Source organism: Phalaenopsis equestris, unplaced genomic scaffold (assembly GCF_001263595.1).
Source record: "Phalaenopsis equestris unplaced genomic scaffold, ASM126359v1 Scaffold000364, whole genome shotgun sequence".
Classification (NCBI taxonomy): Eukaryota; Viridiplantae; Streptophyta; class Magnoliopsida; order Asparagales; family Orchidaceae; genus Phalaenopsis; species Phalaenopsis equestris.
The window spans coordinates 946,816-964,396 of NW_018164806.1; the positions used below are offsets into that span (position 1 = coordinate 946,816).

At 33.9% G+C, this 17,581-nt stretch overlaps 1 protein-coding gene across 1 annotated transcript; it reads right to left on the bottom strand.

Annotated features, from left to right (window-relative positions):
- Positions 1-2,168: 2,168 nt before the first annotated feature.
- LOC110026332 (abscisic acid 8'-hydroxylase 3-like) lies at positions 2,169-7,138 on the bottom strand. The gene is given in 10 exon segments (XM_020727224.1): positions 2,169-2,480; positions 2,787-2,905; positions 3,025-3,131; positions 3,717-3,795; positions 4,660-4,749; positions 4,837-5,088; positions 5,181-5,333; positions 6,456-6,509; positions 6,512-6,776; positions 6,837-7,138. Coding segments are annotated over 10 exon segments (1,431 nt in total). The 5' UTR covers positions 7,034-7,138; the 3' UTR covers positions 2,169-2,365.
- Between the last annotated feature and the right edge of the window lie 10,443 nt (positions 7,139-17,581).

Sequence of the window (17,581 nt, forward strand, 5' to 3'; positions counted from 1 at the left end):
GATATCATATATATATATATCTGTGTGTGTGTGTGTGCAGCCCTAAAATTCTTTGAATATATTGGTTTTACTTGAATGGTAGATTTCATATTTCTTACATGTCTCATATTCTCCTAGACGGGCATTAATTTCGTAAATTTTAGCATTTAATAAATGCAAAATGGTTTTTTTCATATAAGTTTTGCAACAAATAGCATATGTCCCAAGTTCAAGGTAAAGCTAATTTGAGTAATTCATACTTTATGAAGCCTATTTGGTTACTTTGGCCCCTCGACTACATGCTTTGTTTTACTGATACATGGGTGTTGGCCCCTATGTTGTATTTTTTGGGAGCCATTTCCATTAGCAATATTTATTTTGGTATTGTAACTTTAATTTTTTTGGTTACTTATTGCTAAGCGATGTATACTTTTTTGATGTAATATTTTTGGACTTATGACTATTTGAGAGTGTCTTAAATTACTTTTTGTTATTATCTGAGTTAATCTGAAATAGTTAAATTGCTTATATCAAATGCATTCTTTATTTCAAGAACAGTTGCAACACAGTTGATATACAATTGCACTGCACACAACTTTATCAACAAAAGATTCCTAGCAACAGCTTCCTCCATAGTTGTTGCACAGGTACTACTTCAAATAACTATAGGTGCCCCAAATAGATCCTTAGTTTAATATTCTAACTGTGAAAGTGATGGATGTTGATATTTAGTAGCTTTGATAGTGGTGGATGTTGGTATTAGCTGGCTTTGATAGTGGTGGCTATCAGTATCACACCACTACTGCTGCAGCGACTACTGAGGATCAATCGGTGACGAGTAGTGACCAACTATAGATGGTGGCAACAAGTGCAGCGTATCTTGTATTCAAAATTTGGCCAAATCACTCATCTAATATACCAAAATTGAATTATAGTACTAGCTAGAAAAATGTTGAAAAATTCAATTGCATTTTATTTTCCTTAAAGTCAAACCCAAATAAATTCTTCATTTTTGTTTTTCAAATATATTATATTTATTTTACATTTCAAATGGCTTTTGAATTCAAATGTTTAAAAGCGTCAAGCAGAACTTGTTGGTGTCTTGTAGTAGGGTTCTTTTTACATCGTCATGGTCACTTGATTACTTAAACAAGGTAACGAATCTCTTTATCTTTGATTGATTTAATTTTGGTCAAATTAAGAAAACAACCTGCAGCCTAATGACGGCCAGATGCATTCATAATTTTAAAGTGGTGACTTCGATAGCTTGAATCATATCTTTCACTTTCAACACTACTTCATGGCTTAAGATGAACATTCTCTATCTAATAGACAATTTCTTTAGTATAGTGGATTTCTACCCTCATTCTCTCTCCATTACTGATGTAGGCTTTAAAGCTGAAAAATATGTACATAAACTGCTTCATGTACTCACTTGATAAATGACAACGTCACTCCTCTAAATTTAATTTCCTATCTCTATATCTTTCAAACATTGTGTTTTCTTGATTATGGAGTTATCTCAAATCAAAAGATCTCCTTACTCTATATTTCATTCTAGCAATGGACAACGACGACTCATTTACAGATGTTCAAGGCATATTTAAGATATAAATTCTACATTATCTTGGTTTATGCCTACGGGCTATATTATATTTTTTTGGTTGTCTACATTCATAGAAACACATTTGATCTCTTTTTGTTAACACCAAGTGAGATGTTCAAGACATTTGAATCTCTTGTATTGTGTTGAGCCATTTAAATTTTAAAAATGACCACGCATTGCTATCATTGGGTTATGACAACAAATTTTTCTTTCTTGTTTTACTATATTAAAAAAAAATCTTTTGTTACTTGTTCATTTCAAGTACCCTTTTAAATGTATGGATCATTATTCATAGTCAAGACGACAAACTCGCTGTATTGACATTAGTTCTAGAATGCAACTATAAGAATACAAACAAGATGATATGCTCCTTAAGATACCATAATAAATTAACTATTGCAATTAAAATTATTTTAATATTTAGTAATAACTTTAATTTGTGCTATTAGAATTGGTGAGTTCAACCAATTTAATTGGGGAGTCCCGAAAAAGAGAGATGAATTAGAGCATCTTAAATTGAATGAAAAATTAGCACATTAATGGGGGTGACAATACTCTTCTGTTGGCATTCCACATTTTGGACCCAATAATATGATGATAGAAGGTTACATAAAGTATTGTAGATGATTCAAAAATCTGTAATTGTTGTAATAATGAGAGAATAAAAAAAAAAAACAACAAAGAGGCAAGCCAATCACAGAACCGGGGTATGCAAATATTAGTTTAACATTCTTTAAGTAAAAACAATGAGACACGACAATTCTTTGAGCACCCGTCTTGCTAGTGGTTCACACTACTATCGGTCTCTGTACGCCGAAGACGAACAGGGAGGCCATTCTTGGGAATAGGGAATGGCCTATATTCCACTGTACTGTAAGAGCTCACTACCTCAAATCTGCACAAAATAACTTAATTTTAATAAAACTCCATGATAGGAAAATGACAACAAAAGCATAGATCAATTATTTTGTCAAATCCCTCCTTTTTTGTTGTTTCACTAACCATCCCTAAGTTTTACATTCCATAGTCGATCATTAATGAGTCATAACTAGCTTGGCTTGAGCTTAGTTTGACAAAATTGATTGAGTTCAGAGTTCAACCTAAGTTCTACAGAATTAATGAAAAGAAAGAGAAGAATCATTAGATTTACATAATTTCAAGTAAAATGTAATGTTTAGTTTGTTCCTCAATTAAAGCTAACCTGTATTGAGTCACCAAATGATGGATAAAGGCAAACATTTCAAGCTTGGCGATCTCATTCCCAGGGCAAGAATGAACACCATTTCCAAATGGCATGAAGGTGTTGGGTTTGGGTGAGACCTATGTTGAGGAAAAAATAATTGAGAATTATTACTATGTGGCCTTTACTGAAATAGTTTAATATAAATTTTAACATCAACAAAGAGATAGAAAAATGCTTAGAAAGTCGGATTAATTGCCTCAAATCTAGAAGGAACAAATTTTTCTGGTTCTGAGTAAAATTCTGGATTGTGATGGATATTCCTGAATAAAGGCATCACCTTCCATCCCTTGGGTATAAGGTACCCTGCATCCAATTCAAATTATCATAATTTAATAGATATTAACCAAAAAAATATGGAAGATTTACATACATACCACTCAATTTTTATAAATTTATATATCTTACACCAAAACTTCAATTTTTACATACAGGCATCTCACCAAAGTTTGAAAACATGTATTTCACTTTTTAAAAGTTAAAATGATGATATTTTAATGTGATATGAAAGACTTGGGTGGTATAAATGTAAAAAAATAAATTTTAGGTATTAGATATGTAAATACATATGAATTGGATGGTATGTATGTAAATGCCCCAAAAAATATTAAAGTTCGATGCTCTACCTAATTTTGCAACATATGGTCAACATATAATAAATAGGAGAAGCCATTATTAATCACGCATTGAAGTGCCATTGACAATTTAGATTTGCAAATAAGTTCCAAAACTAATATGTTGATGGTATAAATGACATTCCTAACTTTGTCACGAAGCCTAGATAAAATCCTTATGCCTTAAAAGGTTGATACAAGTGTTCCCATGAACCACCACAAATATGGCAACATATAAATAAGCTCTTATTTATAGGAGCTGATCAATTTAATTTACCTTTATACTCCACATCTGCCACTGCCTCCCTAAACGTGAAGGAGATAATGCTTGCCATCCTTAAGCTCTCCAATATAACCTATACAACAGAAAAGTACATATTATTGTTAGGCCGGTCGAATGGCGCACAAATGCGCGCAAATGTGGCACGGAACAAAAAAAAAAAAAAAATCAGCGATTTATCTTTTGGCTCTGTTTGGTTTAAAGGAGTACAAGAAGAAATCTAAATTTATTTTATAGTGGAATTTCATTTCAAGTATTTATTTTAAGGGTTATTAGATTTTGTTAAAAATTAAAATTTTATATGAGATTTTTCATGGATAATTTTCAAGGCATTCGTGATGGTACATAGTAAGAAAATTTTAGGAGATCACCATGAATTACATGTCCTTTTCTCCAATAAAATAAAAAAATTAATTTTTCATCAACTCAAAAAAACATTTTAAGAATGTTTTTTAATATTAATTTCTCTTCAATTAAACAAGTGAATTAAATAAACATTTATTCTTTTTGAAAAAAACTGTTTTGAATATAATACATATTTTAGGTTTTTTTTTTTGAAAAGGTCAAAACAATAAAGTTTTTATTTTTTATTATATTTTATTAGCCAATTTGAATTTTAAAAATAATTTTACATCACATAATTTTTTTGAAAAAAATTAAATAAAGAAGACAATAACTTTTGAAAAGTAAATCAAGAAGAAGCTGGCTAATGAGAAAAAATATTGCAAACATACGTCTTTATGTTCGGATGGCAAACAATCGGTGATCATATCGCCCGTCGATAGCATATATGCGATGTGATAACCAGTAGTTAACTATCTAAAAATACGATAGTGTCCGGAAGGAAAATTTTCTTCCCCAAAAGAGAAGTTACACTTTCAATTCTTTCAGCCAAAAACAGAGCAATTGCTTACGGGGGAGAGAACAATTTATCACCTACCCTATGAGTTAGAGGCATGCTCCTGGTCTGGGTCCATGTTAATGGCTGCCTTCCGCATCCATTCGATTCATAAATCGCCATCTGTTCGCTCTGCAATTAAGGTGAATGACATAATAGTCAGTACTTTGCTGACCAACTCGAATGTCTCATGTTATTGACGCCTTAATTGATGGCTACCTTCACTCCCATAAGAATCTTAGGCTCGTCGTTGAGGTACTTAACGATCCATGTCAGAACGCTAGCCGTCGTGTCCTGCGCGGCAAAGAGCACTCCGATGATATTGTCGGAGATCTGATCATCTGTCAATTGTTCTCCTCTCTCGTCCCTCCACTCCACAAAACAGGACAGCAGATCCTTCTCTGCCATCGCCCCATTTTCTCTTCTCTCCTTCATGATATCGTTGAGTATTTGCCGAAGCCTCTTCCTCGCCTGTTCATTCGTAATTACTTAAAGTTACATTTAGGAGAATTGTTGTAAGAGTGAAGATGGATGGGGCTAGCTGCTGAGTCGCCTACACGAACCTTAATGGCGTTGCTGTAAAGAGTGCCGGGGAGGTTTGTGGGGAAAGAATTGTAGCCCTTGTCAACGATGAAGTAGTTATTTTTTAGCTCATTCTTGCGTTGCTCGCTCAAATGCCTGCCGAAGATGACTAAAATGCCGACTTCGAAGGAGAGCTGCATATGGACAAAACAGAGGTTTTACATTACTTCGTACTCCAACCAGCAGCTGTCATGATTTGAGTCAGTTTTCTAATTACAAATTTCATTTTTTCTTCAAAATTAAAAAAAATAAAAACACCCGCCTCGCATAAGCAAACTCGGCTGCTCATTATATGGAGTCTTTTGCATGGTCCTGCAGAGTACAGACTTTGCTTGGTTTTGGTGGAAATGTAAATGCATTTTAAATGAGTGGCATTTGGTTTAAGACTATGCTTGGTTTTGGTGGAATTAGAATGAATGTAAATGCATTTTAAATGAGTGGCATTTGGTTTTATAATATTCATTGATTAATATATTGTATAATTTTAGTGAAAAATTGAAAAATTGTAGAGAAGTATTATAAGTCACATGCCTTTAATTTTCTCAAAACAACAACTAATTACTTAAAATAAAAAAATTTTACTTAATTTGTAATTAACCAAAAATATTGATGAAAATTAGTTTCAATTCAACTCCTACACATATTTCTTTCATTTTCTCTAGAGCCGTATTAAATTTAGCTGAGTTTTTTTTTTTTTTGGATATTACAGATTTTGAAAGTATGTACAGATAATAATTGATGAAAATGTTATGTCACGTCATGACAAAATTATTATGATATGATCTTTTTATCTATAATTATCGGCATATACTAAGAAAGCACGTAATATTTTCTCTAGAATTTTGATATTTTATATCAGGCAAGAGTCTTTAAATTTTTTTTGGGAAATTTACATACATGGCCCCCAACTCTTATGCATTTACTTTGATTTCTACATCGTAAGCACATTTTCCTATGAAATAGTGAAAATAGTGTAATTCATCTTTTTCATACATAGATTATGGTGCATATCAATTAAAATTTAGGAGTGAGATAAGTAAATGCATAAGAATTGAATGTTATGCATGCAAAATTTTCTTTTATTTTAATTTTTAATTTATTTTTGGCTGGGTAGCATGCGAATCCATATCCAAAGATTCTGTATTTTATTGCGATTACTCATTCGAGCAGGCCTTTAAATTCCTAATTAATAAACTTATGTATCCTCATTAAGAAAAAAAAAAGAAAAAAAAAAGGCTCTGCCTCAGCCAGCCAACCTGCTTCATAATTTGGAATGTACTGAGGACACGGCCGTCCCATGAGCGGAGCATGGGGCGGTGGCTGCAGCTTCAATCTGATGAACAAGACCGCGGAGTGACTCTGGGGCGAGCGAAGCCTGCACAAGCTTCCTTACACGCGCATGGTATTCATCCTGATGAAAGAAGAGCGCCCATGGGCCGATCATCCTCTCCTTGCTCCGCGGGTAGGTCGGCTTGAAGAGGTGTGCCTCGCTCACAAGCACCATCCTCGCCGCTTCCGGGCTCGCCAGCATCACGCACGAGTAACCCAATACATGCGTCTTAAAGATCTCGCCGTACCTGAATTCCATCATATGAGTCAATCTGATACCGATGCATTACTGTGGGGATGGATCATACCTCTTAAGCCTGGAACCGAAGAAGACGTTCGGGTCCTGTGAGTAAAGCTGTAAGGTCTCTCCGATGTAGGGCAAGCCCATGGAGCCCGGTGGCAGGCGGAGCTTCCCATTCTGCTTCCCGAGTTTCCTAATTAGGAGATAGCAGAGAAGGGCAGAGACGATGGATGTGTATATTATTAGACTGTAAGAAATTGCCATTTACAGTTCTATCCTCGATCTTCTCTATTGATAGAGAGAATGCTGTTGGAGATAGAGGGATGAGGCTGCCGGGTGAGGGGAGAGAGTTGGGGCAGCTTTTATAGAACAGGGGAGCCGGTACGCACGCGTCTCTACCCCATAATCGCACAATATTTATAGAAATGCGCATGGGAAAAGGGTGCATGCCATAAATTTTGCATGAATTTGCAAGGTGAATAATTGAATATGCACAAATCACCATTAAATTCTTTGGAAAATTATTTCAATTTTCTATGAGTCATTGTTCAAAATGTAGCCATGTTATTTATTTTGAATTAGACACGTGAAATACTACCGAGTGACGAATCACTTACTGTCGGCCTAAGCATGAGGTGTATTTTAGCTATTTGAGTTTTACGCTTAGAGCTCTTTGTGAAAAGGGGTGTGCTGTTTTAAGTGCTTCTAAAGTTATTTGAAGTTGAGATATGGTATCCTTCAATTATTATGTTAAAATTGGAATCCTAAAGTTATTTTAAGGTGGGAATGGCCTAATATTCTAGGCAAGACAAATTTTGTCTCACAAAATCAAAGAAAGGGGCACGTGTGGGCCTCACGTGGAATAATTTTCTAAAATAAAAAATTCTCCAATCTCATTTTGGAAATAATTAATTAACTCATTTGTATCATATTATAGTATAATCTTTTATATATATATATATATATATATATATATAAAAGTTGTTAATGCAACAATCTATTTTTATTGATGCATACTTAATTTAAACACAACTTTTTTAAATTTTATATAATAAATTAGCACCAAGTTATTTGTTATATTTTTTTATTATAATTCAATGAAGTAATTGAAACATTCTTATGATATGTTTAATTTTATTTTGTTGCTAAGCATTCTTATCATATATGATAGACAACTTAGAGTGATTGGTGTCATTATTTTTATAGAAGTTATTCAATTTAATGTATTAATTTATAATTTTTTTTAATTTATTTATGGGGCTTTTGTTTAGGTTTTATAAAACACAATCGAGTTACTTTAAATTAAACTATTTTGTATCTTAAATTTATTCTTCATTTTTGCGATGAAAAGCTTGTTAAAGCATTAGGATAGTGTGATTCACTAGGTGGCTTGTACTCGCCATGTAAAGATAAAATCCAAGAACTATGTGACAAAATTTATCTTATTATAAATCAAAATATGTAGATGTCGATCAATATTTCATTCAAAAAAAAATAAAAAACAAAAAAATTTGAAACCAAATTAGTTATATTTTTGTTTATAAAATAAAATAAAATAAAAAATCTTTTTATAGCCCGCTAGACAAGTTGGCCATGCAAAATATCTCTGCTTCAATTCTTAATGTGAGTAATGATGAAGTATCCCTCAAAACCAACAATAAAACATGAATTTATATATATATTTATTTTAATTAGCCATTAATGTAGAAGTTATTTATATTCTATCAATATATTTTATATTGCATTTCCTTTTTTTCCCATTGGCACATATTTTCCTTCCTATGTCAGTTTGTCCATCTACCATCAACATTATAAGTAATGTAATATGTTCTCCAAACATAACACTAGAAAAAAAAGTTTATTTCTACAAAAAAATAAAAAGTTTAAGACAAACTATATTATCTTAAACAAATATATCTTTTAACTTAATATAAAATAGGAAACTCAAGTTACAATTACTTAATGTTGATTTTTCCGATTAATTAATATTTTATTCACCTAAATTTGCAATATTAATTTACTATAGAATTAGCAACAACATGTATTGGGAGATTTGAATACATATTACACAAGTTTAATTTTTTTACATATCAAAAAGTTAAATTTTTATACTAACATTTATAGCAATTTGGTCTCATAAATATGCAGGAAAATGTGTATTTTACTTTTAGAAATAGTGATTTTTTTTGTGATATTAAAGATTTGAGTGTTATATATGTAAATATGAGTGTTTGGGTGTTAGATCTCTATGAACATAAGAGTTGTGTGGTATGTATGTAAATTCCCCTATTTTGCTTTTGTTAAGTGTATCCAAGATTGATTTTAAATATCCTAGATTAATACTTTAAGAAGGCCTCTTGTCTAAAGAGAACTACTCGTCAGATTACGATGATATATCCTATGTCTGATGGTCTAAGTTCACTCTTGCACCAGGAGGGCCGCTAGCCGGGATTTCATTTAGAGGGCCGATCGCTGACCTTCAGCTAATCGAATGAGTGGGGACTGAACAAAGGTTTTCAACCTACCGAGCAGCAAGACTAACAGGTCATTAAATTCCCATATTCAAACAATTATGAATACTAAACGATGCTAACAACAGATATGAAAGGGCGTCAAAGTTAGCTACAAATGTGAGGTGCAATAATAACTTGTAATGTCCCTAATAAAATTGAGACAAGCATGACATTTCATATTAGATATCCTTGGAACCTGTAAATAGGGCGTTATTTATTTAATAAAGGACTACTGAATTTACTATCTAAGAACTTATGTTATTGTGCTCTTAATCCCTCTCTCAATATCTCTTTTTGTTCCTCTATTCTGTCTAATGTTCTATACATTATGTGTGATCCACACGACATATTTGGATTCAACATTTTTATTATATGATATGAAAATTTTAGTTGATAAAAATATAAAATGCAAACTTTAAGTGTTAGATATCTAATACAAGAGAATTAGATGGTGTGTTAGATATCTTAAAAATGTGAAAACTGTTGTGCAAACTCGGACCGTCCGAACAAGTATCTCTCTTATTTATCGTAGTGACTCAGATTAACATGGACTGACTTTGCTGGGGCCCATAGCGTGTCATTGGTCGGCATGGACATTCTTTTTACACTAATCTGTCTGTTTTTGCTGACCATGTCACCGGTTGACTTTTTTTCCATTCGTTATCAATTACAGAGCGTTAGCGGAATTTAAATGGACTTAACTGCGCACGTTACGACTTACGAAGACTGGGAGTTTTACAGGACGTGGCGAGGAGAAATTGCAATCTGGCATTAATGCAGTTGAGTCAGAAGGCTGAAACTGGGCACCCAATTGATGTCACCGGTAAAGTAGAAATGAAGACGATCTTATGGAATTGCATTGGGAAGAAGGCTGTCAATAGTATTATGGGCAGGCGTCACTCATAAGTAATGCTCTCTTTGAAAGAGATAGTTAGCACTCTGAATTTAGCTTTATGATTAAGGACTGTTGATTTGAGTTTTAACTCGGACCGCTATGGGATTGAAATAAATGAGCCGGCTGTGTTACGAATTAAAACGTGGACCAAATTATTTTTGAATCGGCTTTGAGCTGATCTCAGTTCATCGGATGGTTAACAGTTCCAATATTGTTAGACCAGAAAATTTAACAAAAATAGTTTAGGAATTATTATTGATTTCAATTTTAATTTGAATTGAGATCAAATCAAAATAAATAAGCTGAACAATTAACTAAAATTTTGAATAGAATTATTTTTGAACCGATCATGAGAACAGCCCCTAATGTTGCTTCGTAACTTTTGTTAGAAGTCCTGCACAGTCCTTTGGGGTTGTGCGCGTTGTCGGATTGCTGCCTAAAGGGTTCTGGCGCCTTGGGAATGGAAGAAAGTTTGCATAGATATAGACTTACTAAATTTTCATAAATGAATTGTCAGGAATGGTGAAGCTCGGTCAACTATGCTTGGACGGTTATTTTGCTTTGGAGAGTCACACCTCTTCACAAATAACCACTTTCGTCTTCCTCTTTTGTGAAGTGGAGCATCTCTTCGCTCCCTCATGTTCGTGATAAAAGCTTCAGATGACTCTCCTTGGGTTTAGTGGTCATGCTTTGAGTTCTTCTTTGGTTTCATCGGGATAGAGGAAGGTTTCCTAGAGGAAGAGAAGTGCAAGGATGACCAGTTCCTTACGGCAGAAGGAAGAAGAAGGAAGAAGTAGAAGATTGTTCTTCCTAGGCTTCTTGTTGGTGGCTTGTGGTAGAAGAGAAATTGGGTTTATTTCTCTTGTAAGTTTGACTTTTTTGGTGTATCTCGGTATAGAGAGAGAATAACAGAGAGAGAAGAAGAGTGAGAGATTCCTCTTGTAAGTCGAGGTGATCGACTGATGTAAATTCCTCAAGTAGTAAAATCCTCTGCAACTCCGTGGACGTAGGCAATTTGCCGAACCACGTAAATCTGTGTGTTCCACTGTGTTTTTCTTATTTAGTGTGATTTTTCTCGTTCTATTTTTCAATTTGTCGATTGTTCTCTTGTTTGATTTATATATATAAACATCAACTGGTATATCTATATCGCGCAACAACAACAACTGGTATCAGAGCATGATTTCGAATCTGAGAAAGAATGATGGCTGCAAATGAAGTGAAGGTGCCAGGAATTGAGAAGTTTGATGACACATATTTTGGTTATTGGAGATCCAGGGAATGAGAAGTTTGATGATACATATTTTGGTTATTGGAGACTGAAGATAGAGGACTTTTTTTGGGTTATCTTTTTGAGAAGAAACTTCATCTTTCGTTATTGGGGAAAAAACCTAAAAAGATGGATGAGACTGAATGGAATTTGTTGTATAGACAAGTTCTAGGAGTTATTCGATTGACCCTATCGAGGTCCGTTGCACACATCATCGTCAAGGAAAGGACGACTGCATATGTCATTGCAGCCTTATCAGGTATGTATGAAAAGTCATCGACGAATAACAAGGTGCACTTGATGAAGAAGTTAATCAATTTGAATATGGTGAAAGGTGTTTCTGTTGCTCAACACCTGAATATTTTCAATATTATCACAAATCAATTGTCGTCTGTGGAAATTGATTTAATGATGAGATATGTGCACTGATCTTGTTGGCTTCATTGCTAGATAGTTGGGAAGCCATGAGGATAGCAGTTAGCAGTTTTGCAAGTAAATCTAAATTGAAATATGATGATATTCATGATTTCATTTTGGCTGAGAAAGTTCGCAAGAAAGATTTTGGCGAGGTCTCAGGTTCGAGTTTGACACTGAATGTTGATTTCAGATGGAGATAGCATGACAGAAACTCAAGTATAGGGAGATCAAAATCAAAGTTTATTAATCAGACAATTTATTGGAATTGTGGCAAGGCTGACCACATAAAGAAGAACTGCAAGAATCCTAAGAAGATGAAGAATGATAGTGAAAATGTGGTATCCGAAGAATCACGAGATGCAATATTGTTTGCATTTTATAATTCTGTTGAAAACTTGATATTGATTCATGGCCTTTGAATGTGGAAGAAAATCTACCAGAGGCCACATTGCAAGGCAGTGATGGAAGTGACGAGGAAATTGGGTTCAGGCACCCATTCCTATTATTCCACAGACAGATGTTGAAGAACCACAGAGCAATAAAAAGTCTTGCAAGATGAAAGTTCGAGCAAGTGGGAGCTGGTGAAACTTCCACCAGGGAAGAAGGCATTGCACAAAAAGTGGGTGTACTAAGTGAAGACTGAGCGTGATGTCAGTAAGAGGTACAATGCTAGACTTGTTGAAAAAGGCTTTCAGCAGAGACATGATATTGCTCATGCAGTGGGAGTTGTAAGAAGAGACAAGAGTGACCCAGAAAATAACGTGGAGGTGCAAAGCTATGTGGATCCTGCTAATATGTTGACTGAGGGCGTTATTCTTAAGAAACTGAAGTTGTGCACGACTTCAGTTGGTCTTCTAGAGTGAAGACAGAGACTTTGAGTTTGCAGATGTGGAGGATTCAAGGTGAATGATACATGTTGAAGAAAAAGACGACACCGTCAGTGGAGGATATCAGTTTGAGGAAGAAGATGTTGTAGCCTGTGTACTAGTCTCCCAGTGGGAGGATTGTTAGTGTTAGAAACGGTGGAGTCCGGTCTACTATGCTTGGGCGGTTACTTTGCTTTGAAGAGTCACACATCTTCACAAATAACAACTCCCGCGCTTCCTCTTTTGTGAAGTATCTCTTTGCTCCCTCCTGTTCATGATAAATTCAGATGGTTCTCCTTGGGTTTAGTAGTGACGCTTTGAGTTCTTCTTTGGTTTCCTCGGGATAGAGGAAGGTTTCCTCAGGGCAGTGAAAGAGAAGTGCAAGGAGCAAGCGGTAGTTCCTTGCTGCAGAAGGAAGAAGAAGAAGATTGTTCTCCCTAGGTTCTTCTTGGTGGCTTGTGGCAGAAGAGAAATTGGATTTATTTCTCTTGTAAGTTTGTCTTCTTCGGTGTATCTCAGTGTAGAGTTTTCTTCAGTGTGTCTTAGTATAGAGAGAGAAGAACAGAGAGAAAAGAAGAGAGAGAGAGCGACGAAGAGTGAGAGATTCCTCTTGTAAGTTGAGGTGATCGATTGATGTAAATTCCTCATGTAGTAAAATCCTTTGCAACTCCGTGGACGTAGGCAATTTGTCGAACCAAGTAAATCTGTGTGTTCCGCTGTGTTGTTCTTTTCTGGTGTGAAATTATCTCGTTCTATTTTTCACTTCGTCGATCGTTCTCCTATTTAATCTATATATATACCACATCAACTAAACATCAACTGGTATATCGAGATCGCGCAACCGCAACATGAATCTCCAAATAGTTCAGGAAATAAGAAAAAAAAAGATTTACATACATAAAATTTTTAACATTAATATATTTGACATTAACTTTTAATTTACATATCATCTTATCTATACATAAAAATGTATGTTTCACTGTTTGTTAAGTTAAAAACAAGTGACATATAAAATTTGTAAGTTAAAATAAATAAATAAATTGTAATGTTTTTGACTGATTCATTGGTTCAACAAATGGTTCCTGCTAATTGATCGAATTAACCGCCAGTTCAAGCTAATTTTTTTCGGTTCAATGCGGAGCCGATTTTTAGCTCATACCAGAATAGGAGTACTAACCGGTTCACAGCTGAACTAGTTGAACCAACCGCTTCGATCGGATTTTCAAAAACATGGCATTCTGATCCTTTCCTGTTTCCTGTGAAATGCGCTTTCACACTATAAGTCATTTCTGAAAAAAAAAAATATTATATACTGCTGTTTGCATGTGTGGATAATTAATCAGAAATGGCGTGTACTTCGTCCACTCAACTCCAATTGTATGTCGGCGTCATTTCCTTTCTATGATGAGTTCACTTAATTGCGTTTCATGCTATGGTACTTTTCTCTGTTGGGTGAGGAATATTATGTGTGAACAAAAATTACATTGGATAACCTAAAGGTTTTTTTTACATCAGAATTATAGAATAAATGGTTAAAAAAATATAATACATTTATGGAATAGCTATTTTACAAATTTATTTTTACATTAGAATAAAAGTACATTTGCTATTTTTTAACTAGATGTTTTGTTTATTCGAGAAATTTGTCTGCCACTCAATCATCTCGAACAAAATGTATTAGCAACACAATAGTAGAATTTCTTATGTACGATGCATGGACCCACATGAGACAGTTGGATATCCAAACAACCAATCGAAAGAATTTCAACAATACTTAACATGCCAGCTCAGCAAATCAACAATTCGCCAAGACAATCCCTTAAATCTGGTTGGAAAGTCAGCTTGGCTAGTCAATCTGGACTGTACAACCCGACACGACCTTTGATTGACTTCCAAACCACATAACATTGTTTTACTCCCATTTCATGCTAATTCAAGTCCTCTGGGTGATTTTTCATCTCTCTCTCTGTGACTCCTCTTTATTTCAAAAATCTTATCTCCTCGGCAAGCTCATTTTTAAGTGGAGTGAGAACACATATGTTTCACGATCCAACATTAAATGTGTTCCTAGACCATCTATTGGTAGGCTTAGAGGTAAGCCTTGTTTTTCCAATACAGGGACTTTAGTTAAAAAACTAACTCACAGTAGTTAGATTTAAGATTTATTTTCAATGCATTTTGAAATTATTTAAGATTATTTTAAACAAAATATAATTATTATGTGTTAGAAAATTTGCACCAGTAAAATGATAATGTAATAAATTGGTATTGCATAATGATCTAACACATACACAAATAAAAGAAAGGTCATGAGAGGAGACAACATGATTTTCTACATGCAAAAATCCTGGACAGGGATGAAAAAAATAGGGTATAGACTAACTAAATTAATCCACTATATGATTAGGAGTACAAAGGTTCGCTCTTGACTTGAATTAGAGAAGATAAAATTATCAAATTATTTTAAAATAATTACTTCTTTGAAATAACAAACATATATAAGTATAAAAGAGTAGTAGGGAATATAACTGTCATATTCTGATTGCTTGGTGATGATAAATAGAAGCTGTAGCTGACTATAGAAGTCATAATTTATGGCTATGACAGTTGTAGTAGAGCTATCAAAGCAATAGTTAGATGTTGCAATAATTGCAGTTGTCTACAAAAAATTACTGTTGCAGGAAAATAAAATAGTCGTGCTAGGACTCAAAATTATAATTCGTGATGCCATGGTCGACAATGGCTAGTGGTCAACAACGACCTCTGGTGATTGATTGCGGCCTTTAGTGGTAGGTCGTGACCTTGGGTTACCGATGACATTCACCGAGACTTTAATAATTAAGCTTTAGTAGTCAACTCACTTTTCTCTTCTCCTCCTCCATTAAGTGAGAATTGGGTTTAGTTTATAGTTTTTGAGATGAACATGTTTGTTAATTTAACCAACCTCCTAAAACACTCCATTAAACGATGATTCACATTAATTTTATTGATCAAATGTAGTTTTTCAATATTTAATTGCCTTAATAATCTAAAAAAATTGGCTAATCATGAGCTGTTTGACTCCTATTGTTATGGTATGACTCATATACCACATAAGGAAAGACACTTGAACGAAGCGAAACGGAGCGGAGCGGAAGAATCTGTCCAAATCGGAAAGGTACATTATGTTGGATTATGTTGGTTGGGGTGCGGGGGCAACGCCCTGCGGTACGGTACAGGGGTAACGTTCTAATTACATATTTTAATTACATATTGTACTTAAGGTTTACTCCTGAGGATATAAATAGACATGTTAGTAGCCCCAGGAAGTATCCTGTATTCTGTAATCTCTTTTATTGAAAGGAACTCGCCGCTCTGCTCCCGATGACCTAATTACATATTGTACTTAAGATTTACTCCTGAGGATATAAATAGGCATGTTAGTAGCCCCAGAAAGTATCCTCTATTCTGTAATCTCTTTTATTGAAAGGAACTCGCAGTTCTGCTCCCGAGGACGTAAGCATTTTTGTCGAACCTCGTTAAATCTCTGTGTGTTCTTCTGGATTTGTGTCGATTCCTGTTTTTCTTCACCCTAATTTCTCAACACTTATCGTCGAGATGCTTGATTTGAGTATAAGCATGTCAATTTTAAGATTATTTTACCTTTTAATTATGCACCAAGGTCTTTGACAACACTTCAATATTTGATTTGTGCTCATTTAGACTCGGATCGGATCACTTTCAGCCTCATTGGGTTAACTTATCGAGATATTCAGTTTAACAATAAAGTTGTTAAAATTGGGGGTTCATATGATCTTGAATTTGAAGTTAAAATACTTCTTGCTCAAAATACATCAAAATTTGTGCCCTGATAAAAATTTGTTGATGACATATAAATAATTAATTGATGCTTGTTTTAAAATTAATTTAAAATATTTATAGTTATCTTTGGCAAAAAAATTACTGAAAATTTTCATTATCACATAAATATTAAACATATTGAATATTTATCGTACAAAATTATAGTACTTATTATACTACTATTTATTAAGAAAATTTTATTAATTATATATTTTATAGCTATCTTGTATTATCTATATTTGTGCCCTTCTATATCAACATAAGATTCAACATAGCAAAAAGGCATTAAATTCAAACACATTAGAGAAAGTTCAACATCCTACTTAAATTACACAACTTTTTGTCTTTCATGGGACTGTGCAACTTCACTTTTTATCCACGACTCATTATGATTGGAGGTAGAGATGATTCGTTATACTCTAGCAGTGTGAGATTTAAGAATAAAGAAAAAATATATTCATAATTAAAGTACGTAATAAAAACTCTTGTGAAATTGAAAAGATGTGGACATCATACATTTTTATAGAACCAATCGAAATAATGAAAATTTTGAAGAAGCAGCTTACACAATTAGATGATATCACAACGTGCAGATTGCAATATGAATCAATAATTTTTTTCAAGATATGCGAAATGCATACAAGGTGTATAGCCTAAGAGCAATAGTTTAGTAGAAACGTGCAATACTGTAAAATTATCTCATAATTGAATTTGGGTCAGACCTGTTCGAATGCTTGCTTAGCTGAACTAGGAAAATAGTTCGGTTACTCGTCCATTCATCACTGATATTTATCAACTTGCAACACAGACATAACATTCAAAGAGTTCTACATGATATCCCTGTTGACCCACTTATTCAACAATATAGCCCTTTATATGACTACAGGAAGCGCCACAATGTATATTTGTTTAATAATGCATTATGGTCAAAATTTCTCAATCTATAAATAGGATGTGAAAGTTGAAAACACAAAACATCAACGGTTATCCTGAAATGCAACTTCCCTCTCT